The 15,184-nt window shown below is 45.9% G+C and overlaps 1 protein-coding gene across 1 annotated transcript; it reads right to left on the minus strand.

Moving 5' to 3' along the window:
* Positions 1–334: 334 nt before the first annotated feature.
* On the minus strand, positions 335–14,906 carry CLDN11 (claudin 11). Its single transcript, XM_046659103.1, has 3 exons — positions 14,474–14,906; positions 10,814–10,978; positions 335–1,592 (listed from the first exon to the last, which is right to left on the minus strand). Exons 1-3 carry the CDS (start codon positions 14,700–14,702, stop codon positions 1,360–1,362), a joined length of 627 nt encoding a protein of 208 aa, XP_046515059.1. The 5' UTR covers positions 14,703–14,906; the 3' UTR covers positions 335–1,359.
* Positions 14,907–15,184: the final 278 nt, after the last annotated feature.

Below are 15,184 nucleotides of genomic sequence, written 5' to 3' on the forward strand. Positions count from 1 at the left end.
TTATATATCTGGTCATATATAAATGGGCAGCAATCTGAAACCAAGCGTCAAGCATTGCTGCCCATTTATGTATGACTCAAAGATGCCATACTGTTACTCCACTGAAGAAACCTAGAGAGCATCTAGGTTACACTTTTATGACTACACATTATCATCATGATATTCTGTAGTGAATAAAATATCACTTCTTAATTATTCAGCACAGTGCAGAATGACCTGTTCTTGAATCACTGATCAGGATCCCTAGAAATTACTAGTAGAGATTAACGAAAATTTTTTAAATCAATAGAAAATACCTCTGGATACAACAGAATATGAAAGGCCAGTTTTGCAGACAGCAGGTTATTTTATTGCACAGATTTCACTTAAAGAACAAAAGGCACCATCAATGTTTGGAGGGTTTGGGGTCTCAGATACTGATAGACCATCAGTGTTTACACCCGTAAAGCCAAATTCAACAGTACAATTTATGTTGAACAATATCACTTCAAGATGGCTAACAGAATGGAAAGAGAGAGAAAGGGGGAAAAGCCTTAAAAATGTGTTAAGTTGAAGCACATGCAAGTGTAGGATTAAAAACTACATCACACAAACCTGCAAATCAAAAATGTTTTGTGGAATGTCAGAGTTATACTCACTTATATTGTTATTTACCATATAATTAAAGTTTATTTGGTTCATTTCCTTCATACTGATGAATTGAGAATTTCAGGAAAACCATGGTTATAAAAATGACCAATCTTGAAAAAGTATGTACAGATAAATTTAAAATCAGAAACTAAAAAATATCCCCACCCTTTGCCCTCAACCTACAAAAGGGAAACTTTCCCATGGAGACAAAGTTCCCCAATTCCCCTCCCTCCCCCACCCTATGTGCCCAGTTCTATCTGTTTCTATCGCTCATAACTAAATGACCTTGGAGCTGAAGAGGAGAGAAGGGAATAGAGAGGCATCTTTATGAGGCTCCCATTGTCATCTGTAACAGTCTGAAAAGTGTCTTTTATTTCTCTCCCCCACACCTAACTCAGCAATATTTGCAAGATATTTAAAATTTAAAGAGAGAAAAACAAGAAAACAAACAATATATACTTTAGTGGGGAAAAAAAAAGAATGTCCAAGAAAAGAGGTAACAGGGGGCAGAACCATGAGAAAAATGTGTGGGCATTATCTGAGCTGAAGATTTCTTTTAAGGCAACAAAAAAGGTGGTGTTAAGACTACAAAATGCCAGACCGATGCTTTTTGAGACCTTTGACTTCGGAGCCTGGCAGAGGAGTGGACATCCCCCTCCCTGGGGCGAGCAAACCTGGGGCCACGGGCCCAGCATCGACAGCACCTCTGTGGGCAGGCCAACAGCTCTCTCATACATGGGCACTCTTGGCGTGAGTCGGGGAGCTGGAGCCCGAAGAGTAGTAGAAACGGTTTTCACCAAACGCCTGGGCATCTCCGGCACAGCAGACGATGACACAGCCCCCCACGAGGCACAGCACAGAACCGATCCAGCCTGCGTACAGGGAGTAGCCAAAGCTCACGATGGTGGTCTCACGGTGGGCACACACAGGGAACCAGATGGTGGCGACCATGGCACAGAGAGCTGGGGAGACATGGAGAGGGCTGTGAGTGGGCATACCCATCACACACCACGTGCAGCAGGCAGGCTCCCCTTCGCTCCACATACACACACCTCTGGCTTCCAACCAACTCCAAAAAACTCTGATACACACAGCTCTGCCCCCTCAGCAATCTGAACCCGAAGGGTTGCATCTATAGAATAAGCTGACCAAAAGTTTATGTCAAACTGCTGCGTCCTTATTTTTTCGACAGGTGGCAGGGACAGAAGAACTCCGATGTAAGAACCTAGAAATAAATAATTTAAGTCCAAAAATATTTATTTGTATTTACTTATATATCTTGACTTTACATACTATTGTTATAATTCTATTATTACACTTACCTACTTGTATTATAACTATCTCTTTCTATGCCTGTTTCCCAAGTTCTGAGTTCCTTGAAGACAAGTGCCACATCTGCCTTATGTTTGCAAAGTCAGTGATTGGCTCGGTACCAAGCACATGATATTTGCTCAATGTATAGTAGTTGAACGACTGAATGACATGAGCTATTCAGAAATGAGAAGCCAGATGGTGCCCACTTCAATCTTCCTCTCTATTTTTTCAATTTGGTCAATTCACATTACAAAGACCTGACGAAGCTATGAAAATTCTCTTGCTGCCGCGACTATTGCTAGACATAAGGGGAGCATCAGCTAAGAGTTTGAGTTTGTGTTATGCTGTTCACAATCACAAAATCTCAACACACAAATCAACAGTTCTTGGAGTAAAAGAATTTACACACTCAAGGATCTTATAGTGATGATATTTGCTGTGATGGGTCACAATGGCAGAACTTTATGGTCTGGTACTGACCAGTCTAACTTTCAGATTTGATTGGGATTTTAAAGACGAGATAAGAAACAGCCTCTGCATCAGTTACTTCTTCCCCTCCTCCTAAGCAAAGCAACAAAGCAAGGGCAGGCGGAAGCCTACATGGTATTAAAACGGCTTTGGAACCTCCAGACCAGCTCTGTGAAATAGGGTAGCCACAGCGACACGGCCTATTGAATGTTTCTCACGAGGCTAGTGAGACTGAAAAACCGAATCTGAATTTTAATTAATTTAAATTGAAATGGCTACATGTGGCTAGCGGCTCCCATACTGAACAACTCTGCTCTAAACAAAGTAACTCCGTATCTTCCTTTGGTGTCTTCTGATTTCTCACAGCTGCAAGCGGGACAGAAATTTTAGTTAAAGCTTTCAGTTGGCATAGCACTTGAAGGAGGACAGACGTTAAAAAAAAAATGAGTTTTCTAATCATCAGCCATAACGGCCTCAATAAATTCAAGACAGGGCATTGCAAGGAGTCTGCTGTCTGTTTCCTGGGGTGCCCCTGGCCCTTTCAACTCAGCAAGCTTTTTCTGATTTCTACGCATACTGAATGATTTTCTAACTTCCCTCTGTGCCCACAGAGAGGAAATATAAGTTTTCTTTACTGAGTTCTAAACTGAGGAAAAGATTTAAGACTTACCCATTTTGAAAGACCTTTTAAACGATCTCATTGTATTTGCATAACTTGTAACACAGGCTTTTGTTAACAACAGACTAAGCCCACCCCCACAAGCTGGGGAGAAACACACATAAATAGAAATGATTCTTATCCTAAAAAAGTACAGGTTCCAAGTGGAAGTCAGAGGGAAGAAAGTGAATTTGGGAGCTCTGAATTGCCCAAATAGGCTTTCTAAAAGCCTAAATTCACCCCATTAATTGTGAACTATTCACACAATTAAGGAGTTTATATACATTATCTAAGAAGCTAAAATCCAAATGTTAAGGGCTTCATTTTTCTTAAAGAGTCAGCACAATCTATATTCTATATATAGATTCTATATTCTATATAGAATATATATTCTTCTATATATATTCTTCTATAATATTTTTCTATGAGATACGATGAGGAGATATATCTTCCTTCTGTGAATAGAATGTTCAAGAAGATCAGTGTTAACCAGAACTTCCCTTTCCAGCCCAGGAAAACCTTAGATGTAGGGACAAGTCTTTTTCTTTCTCTTCCCCTGGCCGCGGATTCCAAACCCGGCTCTCTCGGAGAACCACCTGGTATTGTCATAGTCATACTGTCTGCGGTGCACAGAGAAAAACTTTTTCTTTATCAGGATGAGGGACAGAAATCTCTTCTAGAGTATTTCAGCCAGAGACAACTACTGTAAATTTTCCATATCAATACACAGTCCAGCTACGCACTCCTAGCCCCAAAAGTGGGCATTCGCTCTGCTATGGGCAAAAACAGCAACCTAGCAAGGGCTTCCAAACACACAGTCTTGTTTAGAGGAAAAGAGTGGGAGAGAAAAGGAGAATTCCGTAGGAAAAAAGGATTTGCTTCCCTTGGGGCCAGCCTGGTGACACAGTGGTTAAGTTCACTCACTCCACTTCAGCAGCCCAGGGTTTGCCGGTTCGGATCCCGGACTCAGACCTATACACCGCTCATCAAGCCGTGCTGTGGCAGGCATCCCACATATAAAGAAGAGGAAGATGGGCCAATCCTCCTCAGCAAAAAGAGGAGGATTGGTGGCAGAATGCTAGCTCAGGGTTAATCTTCCTCAGGAGAAAAAAAAAGATTTGCTCCCCAAACAACTGATTTGGTTCAATTCAACCAATCTTTCCTATAAACAATTAACCGGTCTCAGAACATCTCATGGTTCAAATTAAGTTTTATATTTTCAATTACGCTGTATTTATACAGACAACACATACATGCACACACACAAAAGCATTCCTCACATTTCATGTAAACCTAACTTTACTTTCAGATCGGGTTTAGATTTTAGCGACTAAGATAAGAAATTGCCCCTAATTTCATTTAATTCTTCCCCTCTTCCTAAGCAAAGCAATAAAGGAGGTTATCATCACATAAGGAAAGAATCAGGCTCAATATTCCAAAAGTAATCATCAGTCTCGATTTTGAGAGTTTTAGAGATTTTCTTAGATTTTATTCCAATATAATTCACCAGAAAAAAGAAAAATCAGAAAAATGTCTAAATCTTGAAATAATGAACCTACAGGATTGGATGAGTGAATGGGTGGATGGATGGACAGACGGATGAATGGATGACAGATGGTCTCATTTCAATTCTGCTCTCCACTTCACACACACCAAAACTGACTTCCAAAATCATGAACCCTTCATGTGAGTTCAATACACTTAAAGTTACAAACTCACGATTTACCTCATTAAAGATTTCCTTGTTTTTATAATCCATTCAAAACAAGGCAAATGAGCACCAGCAAGCTCTTACTTCCTAGTAGATAAATGAACTCCGGGTGGAATTCCTGTGGCTCTCAGAGGCGAACCATGTCAAAACTACCAAAAGCGGACAGAGCGCCACGCAACACAAAAGGAAATGAGGGCTTCACCGGGAACAGTGACCGTCAATTGAACCCACAGAGAAGAATGTTTAGAAACTAAAAAAGGAGAATTTATTCAATTTCAGTAATGGTTTGAGGGGAAAAAAGGATATGCTGTAACCAATAAACTTAAAAGTGCAAGTCAAATCATTATTTAACTTAAAAATGTGAAATATTAATAGAATTGGCAATAATTTGGGGCTTTTTTAAAGACACAGAAGGCCTGCTGGATTTTTTTCTATTTGCAGATACACTACACACACACAAAACACATTCAAAAAAGAGTTTGTAATGGTTCTCTCCATTATTTGGGGAAAATATAGAAAACACTTTTCCAAGAAAGTCACAGTTACCTGTAAGGTAAAGAAAATTGAAGAAAAATAAAGGGAATTTTCACTGCTTTTCTTTTTATGTCATCAGAATTTATTTTTAAATTAAGGCTCTCAGAAGAAGACAGGAATTTTAACGCTCAGATTTTTCAATCTGTTTCTCCTCTTCCACCTTCAGAAGATGAATAGTAGGGAGAAGGGAATCTGCCATTTGGGGGGAGCAGAAAGTGGAAATTGGGGACATTCTTTAGCTGAAGAAAACAAAAGAAGAAGGAGGAGAGAAGAGGAGAAGAAAGCTTCGCTGTGCAGACACAGATCCATCTGGGCTCATAAAGAGACACCCAAGAAAATTCCTTGCTTCACAGAATAAAACTGTTTGCCTCTTTTGATAACTTTCAAATGATCTAATACGACGTGTTGTTTAGTTGATAGAATGCACCCTACTTAAAAGTTAAGAACAATCTTGATGTAACCAAACACAGAAAATATTCGGAAAGACAATTTCAGAGCAATGAGATGCAGGCGTAGCTGTTAATTTCTTTAGGGATTAGATGACATATGGTAATACATGGAGTGAAATAAATGTGACGAAGTTCAATAAAATTGGTACAAGTGCGTTTGCCTGTGGAGGTAACAACTCAGAGATAGAGAGAAAGACAGACCGAGAGATAAAGAGGCCCAAAAAGACAGAAGAGTACCAGACTCTGACAGTCCTTTCTTCCTCCAATGAACACCTCTGTTTTCGGGCTTTGTCAGTTTCAGTACTAAGCATGGAAAGAACTTCTAAAAGCATCATTTCTAGCACACAGCAATATTTTCATTAAAATCACTTAAATTACTCCGATATATATTAGTAATACTGGAAAAAATCTGCCTTGCTATTATAACCAAGATTTGCATCAGAAAAGATCTGGGGACTGGAAGAAAAGGAGAAGCGTGTAGATGAAGCAGACCGGCCATGAGTTGGTCATTACAGACAATGAGCTTGGGTTGATGGGGGTTCATCATACTTTCTACTTTAGCGTATTTTTTAAATTTTTCGCAATAAAAAGTTTTTTTAAATCCCCCTCCATTTAACATTTTCCAGTGCAATGACCACCGTCTACTGCAATCAATGCTATTATGACACACGATCTAATCAGCAATTCACTTTGAGCTTTTCACAAAGGAGCCAGTTAACTCAAGGCAACAAGCAACGAGATTTCTAACAGGCAGCTGGTTGGAGTCATATTTATTTGTGGTTTCCTTATAATGGAAAACTAGAAAAATTTTTGTTTTTCTTTTTTCATTTGTCATTCTCTAAGTTTTCACTTAAGAAAACATTGCTGCCAAGGACATACTTCTGTTACACAATGACTTTTATGAAGATCTAATATTTAAACAATCATCAAGTCAATGGAATATCTGAGTGTATTATTTTCCTGGCTTGCTTTCAACATTTTTTCCCTTATTTCTATTCCACACATCATTATCTTTTTTTTTCCTATAACCTTTTTTGAAAGCTAGTCTTATGGCCATTTGTTAATTTTTTTTTTTTTAAATCACAGAATTTACAGACAGCAGAGACTTCATAAAGCAGTTAATCCCTCCAGTTTTATTGAGAAGGTCATTTAAGCCACAATAATACTAAGATGCCACAGCCTTTCCACTGCCCATATGAAATTTAATTTAGATTAGGGACTTGTGCGTATAAAGCTAATGACTTTGGAAGAAGACTTTTTCTAACTATTCTCTTAAGGCCCCGGGATTAAGGGCATCTCTGTTGATTCCACACACAAGGATTCCCCTCCCCATAGGACGCCTGACTCTGTGTACAGGATGAGCTCAATCTGTCCCACATTTGCACACGTCCTTCATTTTACTGTAATTTCATTATTAACCTGTAAGTTCCAAGCTAAAACAACTTTTTTCCAATACAAATAGGATTCCTGGGGCCACATTTTTAAAAAGAGAGAGAAGATGAAAAAATTTCACTTAGGAAGGAAAACACATTTCCTTTCTTTCCATTCCTTACCCCATCTCCCCAAGAAACACCCAAATCAAATACTTTCTAACTTCTAGAGAGGTGAGAATTAAACTGAATCAGAACTAACTTGACCATTTTCAGTTGGGTAGTTTAATATGGCTTTTTATAAGGGAATAGGCAAAAAACTCCCACTACTGATTCCTACACTCTGGTTTCTACAAAGTGAACAAAAGAAATATTTCTGTTATACCAAGATGCAACCTAGTGTTTCCAGGAACACCTCATTGTCTCTCCTTACCAGCTGTGTGTGTGAAGACTACCCTGCAGAAATTAGGATCAGAAGAATGCCGAGCTGCCCTCTGGGTTAGCTCTGTGGCTCCTCTGACCAACAGCAATAATAATAGCAATCATTTATTGAGCACTTAGTTGTTGAGCCAGACATCACGCTGAATAACCTGCATACATCATTTCACTATTCTTATCAGCTTCGGAAGTAGGCATTATTGCCCCCATTTTACATAAAGGCTCAGAGACATTAACTGCCCCAGTTCACATGGGTAGAAAGTGGTAGATCTGAGATTCAGTACAGTTGGTCTGACTCCAAATGATAAGATAAAGCAACTCAGGGCACAGGCACCTCCTGCCTTGGCAGGGGCTCTTGAAAAGCCACAAACAGATTAGATTCGCTTCAGATCCATCCCAGATCTGAGGAGCCTGCTGCTCCTTGAGCTACTCATCTGGCTTAAGAAGCCAGCAGCATCAGGCTCCCCTTTCTTCCCCCACAGCAGGAACCAAATCCTCACGCCATTAAACTTACGCCACTGAGAAGATAAAGCTGTACAACAGACATAATTTTATTAAGCTTTCAGAAAAACAATTAAAGCTTTTCAGGGTTAGGAAGAGCTGATTTTAATTAATAGCGCTTACAGTCTCCATACCAAGATTAGCTTCGACAGTGTTTCCAGTTCCCAGGCCCCGAGACCCCAGTGTGGCCTGGTCCCCCTTGGTCAGCGACCACATCTCAGCTGGAGCACCATCGGTGACCCCTAGGACCCAGCACAAGCCCAGCACTGGCTTCTCCCAGGACAGCGACAGAAGCCAACCCAGAGGGACACAAAGGGAGCCTTCACTCTCTCTTGCTCCTCCCACCCCGGCCAAGAGGGGAAACAAGGCACAGGGGCTCGGTGGGGAGAAGACAGAGGAGACCAGCAGGTGCCACACTTGAGACAATGAGCTTTACATTTCCAGAGCCAGCTCGTTCCAGTCAAAACAACATCCAACCCAAAGGCCAGTGGTGGCCCACCAAGAAATCAATCCGGACAGGAGGAATCAAAGAGGAGCAGGTAACACTGGAAATGCCCAGCTACCAGAGGTCGAGGAGCACTGCCCTCGTCCCATCCCAGGCTGAGCAGCCAGAAAAGCACAGCCTTCCTGGGGGGTCCTCAATGCCCCCTCCATCCTTTCACTGCAGGCAGTAGACAGGGGCTGAGGAACTCACACCACACACTTTCCTCTCTGATCTGTCTACCTCCACCAGCCCACTTGAAAGAGACAAAGAAAAACTTTATTGAATTCAGCCAGGAAGTTTCAAACAAGTGGTTGACACGTTTTTAAATAACCCTGTTATTCAACAACGATTTATTTGTTTTTAGGGGGTTTTTTCAGACTTATTTGCCTGTATGTACGTTGCTTTTATATCTATTTTCCACAGCATTTGGGTTTGGTTTTGCTTGTTTCTAACGTATCCTCTTACTTGTGGATATTCTGTGACTCTCATACGAAAGGCCAGAATTTCTAAAGATGATGATCTAAAACAGACCCATCCTATGGCTTTGGCATCCTCAAAGCCAAAGAGAGCCTTCCAGGGCTTCTGTAAGAATGTGAGGACAGTAACAAGCAAGGGCAAATATCTCAGATGGGAAGGGTTTCACCTGGATTCCGCAAACCAGTTTCCTCGTGCAGCTTTGGTGACCCGTTGGAAAGAGAATTCAGATACAGGGATCTGAATGCCAAAAAGCACCCCCAGAGGGGACTGTGTGAGTTAGATGCAGGGCACGATGCCGCCTGTGTGCTCCATGTGGCACTCCCACACACATTCTTTGTGGCTGGAACCAAAATGGTCACGCCCAGATTCTTTTCTGGAAATTACAGTGGTCTTCTGGTCTTTTCACTCCTGTTGCCACACACACACAGATGCACACACACACTCTCTCACACACACACACACACAAGCCCCTCCTCTGACTTCTGGGTGGCTTCACAAGCCCCTGAAAACCTCCATCCCTTTGCAATTTCATGAAATGGTGCCCCTACCTCTCATGTCCCCTCACCTCACGAGTGTCAGTGTGGGTGACCATGACTCAGTGGCCCTGAGCCAGACAGAACCCTGACCCCTCACCCTTACCCCTTGAGCACATGTCTGAAACGTGTCTGGGGATGGGAATTCCTTGGCCCAGGAGAGCTTGACTTTCTTTCTAAGCCACATGCAGACCACCATCTCCGCACTAATGTATTAGTACACTTTGCCACAAGAGCTGCTGTTCTCAAAACTCACATCTTCTCTTAGAATTTAGAAGGTGCTGACGGAATTAGCATTCAAGAAAAAAAAGAAATGAAGTCACTGAAGAGTACAGAGCTAGAAGGAGCCTCCCTAGGTTATTAAGTCAGGCCCTCTGTGTGTATGAAATCAGGAAACCTGAACGCACACATGCCATTTGCTTGGCCTGGACTGTCCCTCTCTCCCATCCATGACCTGACCACCTTCTCTTCGATTCTCAAAACTCATCGCTGGGGTCCTCTGCTCTGGAAAACTCCTCCAGTCTGGCTTAGGTGCCTTCCTATGTGTGCGCACAGCCCGTGTACCTTTTTTGGATGAGCACACAGCACACTCTATCGAGATGTCCCAGTACACTCAAAGCAGAGGCCACCTGTTCTTCCCCAGTATCCCCAATGCCTCCCAGTGCCTGGCACTCAGCAGGTGCTCAGTGAATGCTTACTGAATAAAAGCTTGCGTCATCACTGAGTGATCTCGCGCTCTCAACATCTTACTTTTCTCTTGCCCTCCTCTTTCTCTAGTCTTAATTTATACATTAAATGAAGTTCTCAATCCTGCCTGCACGTAAGAGTCACTTGGGAATCTTTCAAAAAAAATCTTTGCCCAGCCTGATACCCAGAAATTCTGACTCAGTTGACCTGTGGTGGGACCCGGGCACAGGAGTTTTCAAGAACAAATCCCATCGGGAAGCCTGCGTGGAGAGCCACTGTGTAACTCTCTTCTGTCCTGGTTTCTCTCTTAGGTGTCCTCAAAATCCATTCTTTCTTTTTGTTTTTTAACTTATTTTTATATTCAGTGACCCCCACAGATATTACCTATCCCTCTATATAAACTGCCCATGAAACATGAGGGATACACATGGGGGTCTATTCTGCCACAGATTCACTCGGCTTCCTGTCACATGCCTCTTGAACTCGAGGAAGCAGTGGCAAGATCTGAGACTCATCATGTTCACTCTGAGTTGGGGCGCTGTATGGGAAGCTGTCTTACCCAGCAGAATGAGCATCACGCCAGCCAGCTGGGCCCGCCGGTACTTGGCCACACCAGGCTCGTGGCCCATTCGGATGCAGGGGAGAACTGTCAGCAGCAGGAGAATGGCCGGCAGACCGAGGACCGAGGCTGCAATCATCAGGGCTCGGCAAGCCTGCACATAGCCTGGCAACGAGAGAGCAGACGGGGTGGGTTAGGCCATGGTCCCCTTGGATCCTGAACCCCGCCCCACGGGAATTCAGCACCATCTACCTTCCTCCTTCGTGCCCCATTCCAGGACTTAGAGTGTGTTCAATGTTGTTCAAGATCGTTTCACACGTTCAACCTTTAAAGCAACTCAGTGACAAAAGAGAGAGGTGGAGGGCTGGAGACGCTGAATGAGGGAGTCCTGGTTTAGACCACTGGGCAAGCCTCCAGGATGAAAGGGCCAAGGGCCCATTACAGTATTACACCACCTTGTGAGAGATCCAGATTCTCAGATCTTCCAAGAAGCCCTCTGTGACGGGCTGAGTTGGGTCCAGCCTGCTGTTGATACGCTCTACCTGTGTGACCTCGGGCAAGTTACTGAACTGCTGTGTCTTGACACTTTCCTCATCTATAGAGTAAAAATAATAATAGTACCTACATCTCTCTAACAGAATTCAATGACGATGAAATCAGGTAATTCACGCAGTGCTTAGAACACTGCCTAGCACATGCTAAGTACTCCAAAAAGGTCGGCTATTGTTCCTGGTGGTGTTACTCTGTGTATGAAGTACTTTTATCTCTGGGTGTACTTGGTAATTTTGTCCCTAACCATGTGCTTGTCATTCACATTGTGTATAAATAGTGTGTGGCCCTAACTGGGACTCAGGTTTCTTCTCTTGATAACTCGCCAAAGGCTGCTGTGCTCATGAATCCTGCCCCCCATAGATGGTCAGGCTCCATCTCCTGCCTCACCCACGGCGCCCTGGGCATGCTTCCACAGTGGTCCACTATTGCTTTAAAGGCATCTCTCCATCCCCAGGGATTCTTGGAGGGCAGACACCTGCCTCGGTCTTCATGGAGCTAACACAGTGCCCACAACACATGATGTAAACATACGATTATGAATGAAGGAATAAGCAAGTTGAAGAATAAGAGTGGAGCAAACTACCTGAACTTTATACTGCCAAATAAAATGCGACGGAACGACTTTGCTAAGAAACAGATCACAATATTTGCCATATTTATGTAAAACAAATCCGACAAGACACAGGGAGAATATGACAGGCTTAAACGTATTGTTTCTCATTAAAACATTCTCCCTCCTCCAAAAAAAAACGGGCGGTTGTATTTATTGCTCTCCCCTTTTTGCTCAGAGGGAAGTAGAGCTAGTGGCCTGGAGGAGGCAGAGTTAATGGCAAAGCCAAAAATGAGCCCCAACTTCTGCCTCACACACCAGGACCATCCTACCAAATCTGGCCAGCCCTTTCTGTGCACCAGGACCCAGCTGCAGCGCTGCCTCTTAGCAAGGTATGTTCCGCCAGGATTCACACTCCACAAGGGCACTCTTCCAACCACTGCCCATCTCAGCTTCTTCAGAGTTAAAGGTAATCAGTCAGTCAGGTATCTATTGACCTGAAGACCCCCAGAGAGGAGCCACAGGACGTCTGAGGCAGGACAGCGCGCCACAGCTCTATGCCCCTGTGGCTTGTAGGAGAGCCAGGGCGGACACAAAGAAGACAGTCAACTAGCAACCGAGCTTCTGAAATTCATGGCACAGGCTGTCCACGTGTTGGGTGCCAAGGCCATGTGTGAAAATGAAAAGATGAAGACTGAACAATGTCCCTGTCTCCAGCCGAAGTGTGAGGGAGGGGGACAGCAGGAAGCAGCAGGCCCTCCCTAAAATGTACTCCATCTGTGGGATGGTCTATGTTCTCTGAAAATAAACCACTTGGCACTGAAAGCTCAGTAAATTTACTTTCAGGGGAAGGAAGCAGAGAGTCATATTATGCTTCCCTCAAAGATTCCTACTAAATACCGTGCCCAGCTTTTAATAAAAAATTACAGTTAGCATTTGCGGAGCATCTACTACATCAAAGGAGGATTACATCTCTCATCTCATTTACTCCCCAAAACAACTCTGAAAGATAGGTGGTTTGATTTTAATTGTAAAAGAAGACAGCTGGGGTTCACTGAGGTTCATAACCTGTCCCAACGACCCAGATCGGGAGTACTGGATGCGAGTCTGACCCAGGTCTACACACGCCAGCACTGACGGCAGGTGGGTCCAGATCTGGGTTCCCCCCTCTGTCATTCTGAAAGTCCAAAGTGGAGAAAAGGAGCGTGAACGGCAGGACTGGCCCACCTTGTGTGCACCTGCCGTGTGCCGGTGGCAACGCCAGGTCCAGGCAATGATGCAGAGAGAGTAGGACGCCATCTACATCTCCGAGGAATTTAAAATGTGCTGGGAGAACCTGACTCACAAACAATGAACAAAAAATCGAAATGTGCCCTGATGGGGATAAGAGTCAAACACCAGGAGAGCGAGGAGAAAAGGGGGACTGATTCCCACTACAAGGCCTGGGAAATAGGAGGCACTCCGGGGGGGCGGCTTAAAGGGGGAGCAGAGTCTCTGGGAAGCGAAAGGCTCATCCGAAAGGCTCATCCGGGACTAGGCACCAAGCCACAGGCTGGCGCTCAGCAGAGTCAGGCCGCTTGTTAAGGAAACCAGGACAGACCTTTAAACGCGCACCATCCTCAAAAGCTAGCGGGACAGACGGCAATCGCGTTCAGGCCAGGGATGCGAGAAACCCTCACGGCAGGACGGAGATTCCGAACAGAAAACCCGAAGGGGCGCCCACGACCTCGCCAATCACCCACCTGGCTCAAGGTTTAAATCTGAACCGAAACTGTGTTCCAGCACTTTTCAACGGGGCAGCAAGCGAAGATGGGGCCCTCGCCTGGCGTCGGGGGAGGTGGAGGCTAAGCGATTCTTCCCTCCGCTCCCCACTCCGGGGCCCAGCTGGAGAGTCGGCCCTCCGAGGGGCGCCCGCTCTTCCCCATCCCACTGAGCGGTGCGGAGGAGGCAGGGGGGATCATGCAGGCCCGCGGACGGACGCCCCCACTGCGGCGACAAGGGGTGGGGGAAATAAGATGGGCCCCGGCACCTGCGGGAACCGACCTGGCGGAGCTCGGAGGGCCCTAACTTGGCCAGGACGCCTCCCGTCCCAGGAGGACGGGGACACAGCCTGCACCTGTTCAGAGCACTTGCGTTTCTCTCTGTCCTCCTCGCCTTTGCTGGGGGGAGGCTGGGGCCAGGAGAGTGAAGTACTTCTGATCAACCTATGGCCAGAGCATGGGGCAGGTGGGGCGACGTAATTAACATGGTCTGAGTTCCAACTACATGTCTATGAGTTGGTTCATTAACTTCTCAGGGTGACTCGGCCAGTGGCCGCCACTGTGATCCCAAATTCCAGATAAGAAACTGAGGCTGAAAGAGGGCTGCCTAATTCCTCTAGGTGGGACTGAAGGTGTCAAAAATGTGCCCAAAGGTTTTCAAGCCCCAAAATGTTTCTGTGGACGCCGTCTAATGTCTCCCCCACCCCCCTTCCTCCCCCCACCCCCCCACCCCCGCCCCCAAGTCTGCCCTGAGGATAAGGGTTTAAGAGCAGCCACTTGCGAGGCGGGGGTTCTTACCCGGCAAGATGAGGATGTCCACCAGGGGTTTGCAGTGGTACAGCCCCGTGGCCATGACGCAGTCGGCCCACAGCCCCTTGGAGCCCAGTTCGTCCAGCTTGCGGCAGGTGGGGATGGTGTAGCCGCAGGTCACCACCCAGTCATTGGTGGACGTGGTGACGATGATGCCGATCCAACCCACGAAGCTCGTGACGAAGCCCACTATCTGCAGGCACGTAGCCACCATCATAGCGACCGCCGCGTCCCCGAGCCTCGCCCCTCACTGGCTGCGCCCGCGCCCCGGGCTGGACTGAGCCTGCCCCGGTCCTCCCTCTCCCGCGCTCGAGAGCCGCTGGCCGGCGACAGCCCGACGCAGGATGCTCGAAGCGGAGACAGGCCACGAGAGGCTGCGAGCGCAGCTCCGACGGCACGACGGGCGCACGGCGGGGACAGCGGCGCGGCTGGGCAGCGCGCCCCCGCCCCCCGCTTTAAACCCCGTAGCCCCCGCCGGCGAGCGCCAATCGGCGACGGCCCGGGGTCGAGCCGGCCAATCGCAGGGCGGGGTCCGGGGTTAGGGAGGGGAGCGATCCCGAGGCCGGCCGGCCCCGTCCCGCGGCCGGTGCTGGAAGTGAAATGATTCGGTCCAGTCCAAGAAATGGAGAGCGACGAGAGGGCCCGCGTCAGGCGCGGGTCTGTTTTGCTGCGAATTCTCTCTCTCCTTGCTGCGCCTCT

Source organism: Equus quagga, chromosome 4 (genome assembly GCF_021613505.1).
Source record: "Equus quagga isolate Etosha38 chromosome 4, UCLA_HA_Equagga_1.0, whole genome shotgun sequence".
In the NCBI taxonomy this organism is placed as follows: Eukaryota; Metazoa; Chordata; class Mammalia; order Perissodactyla; family Equidae; genus Equus; species Equus quagga.